Here is a 9447-nt window from a genome sequence, read left to right on the forward strand (position 1 = left end):
CGTTTCTATCTTTATTCCGCTGCCCTTATCTCGTCAATTTTTGTTTTAAAACGAACGTGAAAGCCGTGCTCACCCTCTCTAGCGCGCATCGATCCTACAGATAACTCTGTTCAATACGACTGGGCTGGGATGTCCCGACCGAGCGGCCTCCGATCAGCTTACAGGGGGATCCACCTACATATCTCATCATGCTCTTTTGGGGTTTTGTACCACTTACAACAGAGCATGTCCAGTAGGCAAATCACACTTTAGAAGCTTCCAGTCTGTCACATCAGAGATTTGTGTGATCGCTTAAGGAAAGGTATCAGGGATATTTTTTGACTTGTCTTTTCCTACGATGCTTTAGAAAATGTGCATATGCTTTTGAGATGTGTGCGCAAAGGCTATAGTAAAAAAAATGATAATCTCAGTTAGCTTCATTGACTATCTCTGAGGGAGATCGACCTGACCCCATAAAAGTTTCCCACCGGCCACTAGGGTAAATCAGGAAGCACACACGACGGTCAGCCTAGAAGCCCACCATACTTTGATTGCGCCCCCCTCCCCAATTTCGAGGAAAAATTCATACAAATACGCTATAGCTGAGGTTCGAACTGCGGGTGCCTGGGTGACAACCTGGATGTCCTACCGCAGCACCAAAGCCCCGGGGGCGTGCATAGAGGCTATAGTGGCAAAAGGCGAAACCCTCGCCCTCAGGGCCCCCGCCGCACCCTGCCCAGGGTCATCACGAGGGAGGTAAATCACGGTAGCTCGGTGGCAAGTACGCAGTGGGCCGAGACTTTTTTGCACAGGGATAGGGAATAAATCCCCGTTGCCCTGCGGACTCGAACCCATGTTCTCAGTGGCAAACTTCCACGCCTTTACCAGCCGAGATAACCCCGTGGGGCTGCATAGAGGCTATAGTGACATTATAAAAGGTGATTTTCATCCACAGGTAGAGGTATGCATTACTTTGCTATTCAACACACTCATTACTACAATTTTTATACTATTCTCCATTATTTTGCTACTCAACACCGGTAACCCTTAACGATTTGGCACCAATGGCCCTTGTCTTGCAGGATCGCGTGAAGTATTCATCTAGTCAACCTCAGAGTCACGTCTACAGCCGACCATCTTCTCCGCTTTTGGATATGATTATGTAGAATTTTTTTTAAGTTTTAGATATACTTTATGATCACATAAAATATCTGACGCTCACTTTCATTTCAATCATCTTGTTTGTATGGTTAAACTATATTAAAATAATTTTAATTAAGTTAAAATATTTTTGATTAAATTTAAATAATTTTGATAAAATTAATAAATTAGTATATAAAAAACGCTTAACAATTTTGAGAAAAATTGAATTATTTATTTTTTAATACGTAGTAAACCACTGTGAGGCCCGGAAACGTTATCTTAACGACTACACTTCCACGGCGCTCGCTCGCTCGCCGAAATCAAATCCCTCGGTCGACTCTGCTACCGTCTCCTCCGACCATGGCTGCCGCCGCCTCCTCCTACTCCGTCGCTTCCTCTCTTTCTTCCCTCCGCTTCACGTCTTCTCGCTATCTGCCTTCTCTCACTCATTACTATCTCCCATCCACCCCATTCCCCTCTCTATTCTCCTCCCCCTCCACCTCCCGTCGCTCCTCCTACCGCCCTCTCACGAGACGCCCTACCTTCTCTGCGAAAGCTGCCTCCGTCGACAGGAAGAGCGTCCTCATCGTCAATACCAACAGCGGGGGCCATGCCGTCATCGGGTTCTACTTCGCACAGCAGCTCCTCGCCTCCGGCCACGACGTCACCGTTCTCACCGTCGGAGATGAGGGCTCTGACAAGATGAAGAAACCCCCTTTCACAAGATTCTCTGTACTGCCGCTCTACCCTAATTCGTCGATCCCCATTTACTGCTTCGTTCAATTTCGATGATCTTATTGTTGGCAATGGGCTCGGAAATGTATAGGAGCTGGTAAGCGCTGGGGGGAAAACGCTCTGGGGAGACCCTGCGAAGGTGGCCGAGATTGTTAGCGGAGTCAAATTTGATGTTGTTTTGGAAAACAACGGGAAGGATTTGGACACTGTCAAGTGAGTAGATATTCTCCACAAACTCCATTCTCTGACTAAAGAAAGAGTAATACAAGGTAGAACAGATAGTAGTAGCAAAAGTAGTTGCGTTTGCTAAAAAAACAGTGCAATGGGTGATGATAGAAACATGGATTTGAACTGTAATTCTTAGTAGAATCAGGTTCAAGTCGATTTTGTCAATTCTACTTATCCAGACAATGTTAGATCTTTTTGGTTTAATTTTCACTTTAACATATGATTATGTTGCTATGTAGGATTTCTTGTTGAAAAAAAAAAGAAGTGGCCATTGAAGCTATGTAGTGAAGCTTCCTATGTGATATAACTGGTAGTTGGTATGCTTCCATGCAGTGACGGATCCAGACAAATATTTAGAGGGGTGCTTAAAGAAGAAATTAAAAAAATGGAGTTACTTGTATAGACACGAGTTTGTTTTTGTTTGATTTTGTTTTTTTGTTAGTTCAATTGCTTCTCTACTTTTACCCTATTGTTCTTTTTCGGTAATGCTGATTGGCTATCTGTTTTGACAACGTTGAATGTGGTTGCACAATTCTGTTGTATTTGCCACTAGCAAGAATGGAATTTAATAATACAGCAATAGGTCATTTCTTCTTTAATTTGTGTTTAAAATCTATGCTTCCATTAATTGAAATTTGATAAAGTTGTCTGACATAGTTACTCATGTTTTACGCACCTTTTCAAGGAGACATGCCTCTCAGTTTTATCCTCCCTTTTATTCTGCCAAATACTTCCTTTTTATTTTTAAATTCATTAGTCTTTTTCATTCGGCCTCTCTCTTTCACGAGAGGTATTAGCATCTTCCTTTTCATTTTTGGTTCTGGGTGATCTCTCTGCGCCGTTGTTCCAAGATCGTCTTTTTCCGTGCCAAGAATCGTCTTTTCTTGATTTTCTTAATCTGTATGCTAATTTATTTTTTTGTCAAAAGCAAAGGGGTGCTTCCGCACCCCCTGCATCCGCCGTTGCTTCTATGTTTATACAACTGTGTTATTTATACGCCGTCTTTGGGATAAACATAATTAACTAGTTTTTCTTTTACAAACATAGTTAAAGTGATGATACTATTTTTTCCTTTTTTTTTTTGTTAACGCTTCTGGTTGAAGATGAGAGGCTTCTCTTTCATATAAAAAGTCTATAGGAATTCAGATTAATGGTTACTTACAATTTGATTATGAAAAAATATAGGCGGAACATGAGGGTGTCTATCTTCTTTGTTATGAGGTGCTTTTGTATGAGTAATTGTCAGGAAATACAACAACTTGTCGTTGCCTTCTTAACAGAAATGAAAAATGTTTGTTCCCTTCTAGACAGACATGGCGCCATATATTATGCATTCGTAGCTCTTATAGAGTTCATTTCTTCTTGAATTAGAGATCCAAAAAAACATCAGACATTTTGTATGCATCGTCAACAAAAGCTTATATTTCTTATTTCTTGATTTAGTGGAACTTGTCGTCCATGTTGCTGAAAACTATCAATGTTTCTTCTTCCTGAAATACTAACTATGAAGTTTAGGCCTGTAGCAGATTGGGCGAAGTCTAGTGGAGTGGCACAATTCCTGTACATTAGTAGTGCTGGGATTTACAAAACAAGCGACGAGGTTCCTCATGTCGAAGGGGTATGCAGTAAAATTCAAACTAAGATGTTGGATTTTGGCCATGCTTATCTTGTTACTTTTTATAACAGTGTTAATACAAACCGTATTATTTTCCAATTACTGAATAATAAAAGTATATGCTTTTGTGATTAATAGAAGTCTAAGTTAACATCTGAGTCTGCAATGCCTTCGATTTTACAGCTGAAGTTTAGTTGAATCTTGTCTCAGATAATGACAATCTTATCTTATGGACAAAATGTAGGATCTTGTCAAAGAAGATGCTAGTCATGTAGGCGTGGAGAAATATATAGCAGAGTTATCTTTCAGTAGTTTTGCAATATTTCGTCCACAGTACATGATAGGATCTGGAAACAACAAAGACTGTGAGGAGTGGTTTTTCGATAGTAAGAACACTTTACTATGTTTCATATCAACTTCCTTAAATGCCATGGTTTCTCTTAATTCATAACCAAGTTGTTAGTAAACTATTACTTCATCACTGAACTTGTTTTAAATCATAGGAATTGTTCGTGATCGCCCCGTTCCACTCCCTGGATCAGGAATGCAACTGACCAACATTTCACATGTGAGGGATTTGTCGAGCATGCTGTCTCTGGCTGTCGAGAACAGCATTGCTGCCAATGGCAAAATCTTCAATTGTGTCAGTGATCGCGCTGTAACATTCAATGGCCTTGCAAAACTTTGCGCAAAAGCAGCTGGCCGCGAGCTCAAACTTGTTCACTATGATCCAAAATCTGTCGGAGTCGATGCTAGGAAAGCATTTCCTTTCAGAAATATGGTAATGTTCCGCGACCATCAATCATCCCGGTTAATGGAATCTGAACTCCAAACAGTAATTGACTTGTGTTCTATACATGGCACAGCACTTCTATGCAGAACCAAGAGCCGCAAAGGAAGTACTAGGATGGACCGGCACGACTAACCTCCCCGAAGATCTAAAGGAGCGATTCCAAGAGTATGTAGAAATCGGGAGAGACAAGAAGGACATAAAATTTGATGTCGACGATAAGATATTGGAGTCTCTTAAAGTTGAAGTTACTGCATAGAAAAAGTCTGGATTAAGATTGTTTATTTAAATACTAAAATAAGAGTACAAACAATTATTTAATTATAATATTGAAGTATTTAATCAGCATCAGCATCATCAAGCAATTGGATTAACTTCCTCTTATTCCCTTGTTTCTTCAGCACGTAGATTTCCATCTGTTGCTCCTGCTGCTGCATGCCTCGTGGCAAATGAAAAGTTAATCTCTTGTTTACTCAGACAGAAAACACACTTAATAATAATGTAATTTCGTAACTCACCTGTAGCTGGATGCTGTGCATCAGGAGCAAGAGCAGGATGAGCATGAACGTGAACACTTGTTTCCACTGGTTCAGTACTCATAATTGGAATGACATCAGAGAAGATGAACTCCACCGCAGTATCAACATCCATGGGGAACTCATTGGCGACAGCCTTAAGTATGCGCATATCGATCTGCAAATTTAATTTTAGCAAAGTGTCAAGAGAAATATAGAAATCAATCTTACTGCAGCAGTGGTCTTTACTGACGTACCTGGGGGAAGATTTGCAGTAAGGAATTCAACACCGTTTTCATGGATGATGGGAAATTGGTGAAGAAATGGTCGGAGGATGAAGGATTTTGCAGGCAGGGAGGTTGAGAATTGAGATTAATGGCGGAGAGGGTAGAGAGAAGACTTGGGGAGCAAGTTTTGGAAGGAAGTTGATGAGGTCAAGACACTTTGATGGTCGTTGAGTCTTCGGTCTTGCGTGTTTACTTGGGGCGCTTTTTCAGCCGAAAGCGATCTGGTCCGGCGAGAAGATGTGATCTCAACCATTGATAACGCTTCGTTGGGACTTGGGAGGAGGTGAGGAAAGATAAGTTTTAACCTTCTTATGCATGCGAGTAAGATTTTCTTATACCCTAATTTCGGTGTAAATCCGACGAAGAAAATCCAAAATATATATATATATATTTTTTCCAATTTTATTCATTTTTTTAAAAAGTAAAATATCAAATCAATATTTAATTTAAAAAGTAAAAATATTTTTATAATTTTATATATTTAATCCTCATTACTCAACATTTCCTCACCCCCATTCAAACAGAAAGCTGGAACCGTCGGATTAGGCAATCTCGGTTGAAGGCGAGGATAATTCCGAAATCTGCAGCCACATCTCGAAGCAGGAATCATCGCCGACGCCGCCAAAGGTAGGTCTGCGATCTCTTGTGGCGATTTCAATCTGACGTCGTCAAAGAAATTGTTAAGATCTCTATCTCCTTTCATATGATTAGTTGAACTGTTGCAGTGGTGAATTAGCAGGCGATGGGGAAAGACTCGAAGCCCAAGGAATCGAGCGGCAAGGGGAAGGGAAAGCAGGCGGCCTCTGCAGCCGATGATGGCGCCTCGAAGGGTAAAGGGAAGGCTGGCAAGTCGAGTGACGGGCTCGGTACCTGCACTTATGTCAAAGGTTCAATATTTTCCTTCTGATCTGGGATTTCCTAACACATCGACAACGTTTGCTGCTCGCTAGAATTCGATTATTGATTGAGTAGCTATCATCCTGTTTAGATCGTTACATGCTAGTTTCAGTGCTTGCGCAAGAGTTCTTTGTGCCCAAACAGATAGGTTCTTAGTCACTTTGATAATTTCTTATGACATCAGCTTCGTTTTTCTCTGCCACACGAAGAGTATAATCTTTCTCTCCTGTTTAGCCACTGTTGTATTTCAGATTGCATACCTCTCCTCCTCTGATGTTCATGCAATAAAATATAAATTGGAAGTGTCTTGCCGTGTGAATTCCTGTCTCAATATTTTGATCTCAGTCTCTTTAGTACAATTACAAATAGATTACTGATGAGTGAAAATAATTAACCAACTCACGTGATGGCATTAGAAAAACTTGATACGAGGTTTCTCTTTTTGAAAATTATTATCGACTGAAGCAATTCCTAAGTTAATAACTTTGTGCCCCTCTCAGGTGATGGCCTTGGCCATTGTTTATAAAATTCAGGCTTATATACAGTAATCCTATAGAAAATCCAAACCTCTTCTAAATGAACACTTATTTAAGGTTGGAACCATGCATGCTCATATGAGATATCAACCTCCTCCCTATCTAGGTTGGAACCATGCATGTCCAAAGGAACACTTAGTTTAGGGTCTCATGACTTCAGGATCCTTGTTTTACCATTCATGAAGCAAAGAATCAGCTGGCTCCAATTCGGTGTTATTGATCCTGATTCAATCAGACTAATCATTCCAAAATGACTAACTAGATCATCATCATTCATTCTGGAGCCATTGGGTGAAATTTTCTGGTGTTGTTTCCTTTTTTTTTTGTAAAGGTGGGACTTGCGTGCAATTGATTAGTGGATAAAGAGTCCCTCGTTGAAATCATCTTAGCCAACTTTATAATGACTTCCCACAGTTTTCTTATTTTTTTGGAAAATTCTAAGTCTTTTGATTGAAAAATATACATGTCCCATTGGTCAGGATTAATTTAGGTCCTAAATCATGTGATTTTGTGAACTTGATCCTAAATTGCTGGTTATGTTTTTCTATTTTACTAGTAAATCATGGGAATTTAGAAGGCATAGTGTGGCTAATACCAAAGTTAGCTCCATTTGATCCGAACCTCATCTTTTGTTTTTGTAAAGGACATCACAGCAATAGATATATTCCTAGGATTTTTTTTTTTGTTCTTGAACAATTTTGTATATCATAATGTTCAATTATTTTTATCAGCAAGGCATGTCTTGTGCGAAAAACAAGGCAAGATAAATGAAGCCTACAAGAAACTACAAGATGGTTGGCTAAGCAATGGGGACAAGGTTCCTCCTGCAGAATTTGCTAAGGTAAAATCTTTGTTTTATCCATTTAGAATTCTTCATATCTTGGGAGGGTCATTCTAGCTGAAGATGGTTTATTCAATATATTCGTGAAGCTTTAATTCATATAATAACAAACAATATAATTGATTTAAATATTATGAGTTGAGATTAATGTAGCCAACCCAAATAGTTGAGATAAACACGACTTGATGAAGATTGATTGTAGTTGTATCCCTTTCTTTTGTTTCCTTTGATATGGCTTGATTTTGATATAGTAAATTCCTTCCTCCCTCTTTCATTTTCTATCTTGGTTCTGAGTTTGTACAACTTAAAACCCAATCTTTGCTCTCTATTAAGGATTGAACTTTTCCATTAAGTCGATGACAGGTGATGTTAACATGCTATGTCTAAGTAGTTTCAATCCTTGCAAAACTCAAACCAGGCCTTGGTAGGGTTCAACTGTTTTTTTCTTTCGAAATCTGATTTTGATGAACTCACAATCCACATATCATGACTTGATAAGTTTGCTTAAGGGATCATGAGCTCTAGTCTAGCGACTCAAAATGTTCATGGGTGTACAAGCACATAAACCTTCCCTAGTCTCTTTCTGTTTAAAGGATAATCTTCTTTTGGGCATCTGTAAAATGTAAGATTCTTTTTTTTGCTTTTACTTTCCTTATGCTATCTGCTATTTTCAGATCGCAGCAGAGTACTCCGAGTGTCCATCAGGGAAGAAAGGTGGTGATCTTGGATGGTTTCCTCGTGGGAAAATGGCAGGCCCTTTCCAGGACGTCGCATTTAGTACACCTATTGGAGCCACCAGTGCACCATTCAAATCAACGTATGTCTAACTACTATTTCATATGTTCGATCTTCATATCATTGCATTTGGTGTTTCAAATTGGTTTTACAAAGCTTGCCCCAGTTCTAGTTCATATTTATCCATTATTTCAGGCATGGTTATCACATCATTCTGAGTGAAGGGAGGAAAAATTGACGACGAACAGAAAATTGGTCTGAGTTTTTCCAGTTACAGGAGAAGCTAAAACTGTTCTAGTCAGGGCTTTAACCATGAACTAGGTTACTTTCTCTTGTGGGTTTGTTTTAAGTTAAACTTCCGACTTAAAAGAGTTGTAAATCATAACAAGTCACTTTGAAGGTGAATTAAGATCTTGTGGAGGCTGGTGCTATTGATTCTCGAGTGGAAGTCAAGTAGATCAAGCATTTAAGGAACAAAATGGTTTATTTGTTTTTATAACACTAATCTAATCGTGCCAATGATATTCTATATCGATTGATACGAAGATCAAAAGGGTGATAAAAAAAAAGGTGATATATTTGGCATTATAGTAAATATGACTCAAATATCACTGGGAGTGTAAACTAGGCGAATTTAAGTGTGTTAAAAAAAGTATTTCTTTTCTTATCAAACTGGTTTAATTTTTTTTATTGATCTCAACTAATAGTCTCATTATGGTAAATATTTATTTAATATTATAAAGAGAAATGATATGTATCTCGAAATACCTTCTCGAATTCATATCTAGATTGATGTGGATTCCTGTGTGGGCATGACACGTCAGCACTAATTTTGGGGGTTTTTCACTCTGCGTCGCTCGATTCGCGCTCATTTCTCGTCGCAATCCTTCCTCCTTGCCCTAAAACACGTTCTTTCTCGTCGTCTCCTTGCCGCCGCTCTTTCTCTCCGCTCTCTGCCCCGATCGAACTCTCGGCAATGCTCTCTGCGCCCTCTGCTCTCTGCGCCCTCTGCTCTCTGCTCTCTGTGGTCCTAACTCTCGACGTTCTCTGCTCACCGCTCTCCCTTCCCATCGAACGTCCGACGACCAAAGACTCTCGACGCTCTCTGCTCGCCGCTCTCCCTTCCCATCGAACGTCCGACGACCA

The 9447-nt window shown here is 39.7% G+C and overlaps 3 protein-coding genes across 7 annotated transcripts; 2 read left to right on the top strand and 1 right to left on the bottom strand.

Annotated features, from left to right (window-relative positions):
- The first annotated feature begins 1390 nt into the window (after positions 1–1390).
- LOC121996254 (chloroplast stem-loop binding protein of 41 kDa a, chloroplastic-like) lies at positions 1391–4835 on the top strand. The gene is made up of 6 exons (XM_042550160.1): positions 1391–1854; positions 1949–2070; positions 3601–3703; positions 3945–4086; positions 4204–4481; positions 4567–4835. Exons 1-6 carry the CDS (start codon positions 1483–1485, stop codon positions 4747–4749), a joined length of 1200 nt encoding a protein of 399 aa, XP_042406094.1. The 5' UTR covers positions 1391–1482; the 3' UTR covers positions 4750–4835.
- On the bottom strand, positions 3804–5516 carry LOC121996256. 3 transcript variants are annotated; one of them, XM_042550165.1, is made up of 3 exons: positions 5263–5489; positions 5009–5183; positions 3804–4921 (listed from the first exon to the last, which is right to left on the bottom strand). In XM_042550165.1, exons 1-3 carry the CDS (start codon positions 5302–5304, stop codon positions 4872–4874), a joined length of 267 nt encoding a protein of 88 aa, XP_042406099.1. In that variant the 5' UTR covers positions 5305–5489; the 3' UTR covers positions 3804–4871. The 3 variants fall into 3 exon arrangements, with proteins under 3 accessions (XP_042406099.1, XP_042406098.1, XP_042406100.1); XM_042550164.1 differs by having other exon boundaries at positions 4758–4929; positions 5263–5516; XM_042550166.1 differs by having other exon boundaries at positions 4758–4918; positions 5263–5506.
- A 294-nt stretch (positions 5517–5810) lies between these two features.
- On the top strand, positions 5811–8740 carry LOC121996255 (peptidyl-prolyl cis-trans isomerase NIMA-interacting 4-like). 3 transcript variants are annotated; one of them, XM_042550161.1, is made up of 5 exons: positions 5811–5919; positions 6018–6179; positions 7457–7566; positions 8241–8383; positions 8497–8740. In XM_042550161.1, exons 2-5 carry the CDS (start codon positions 6035–6037, stop codon positions 8537–8539), a joined length of 441 nt encoding a protein of 146 aa, XP_042406095.1. In that variant the 5' UTR covers positions 5811–5919; positions 6018–6034; the 3' UTR covers positions 8540–8740. The 3 variants fall into 3 exon arrangements, with proteins under 3 accessions (XP_042406095.1, XP_042406096.1, XP_042406097.1); XM_042550162.1 differs by having other exon boundaries at positions 6032–6179; XM_042550163.1 differs by having other exon boundaries at positions 5817–5919; positions 6004–6179.
- The last annotated feature ends 707 nt before the right edge of the window (positions 8741–9447 follow it).

Source organism: Zingiber officinale, chromosome 6A (genome assembly GCF_018446385.1).
Source record: "Zingiber officinale cultivar Zhangliang chromosome 6A, Zo_v1.1, whole genome shotgun sequence".
NCBI classification, from domain to species: domain Eukaryota; kingdom Viridiplantae; phylum Streptophyta; class Magnoliopsida; order Zingiberales; family Zingiberaceae; genus Zingiber; species Zingiber officinale.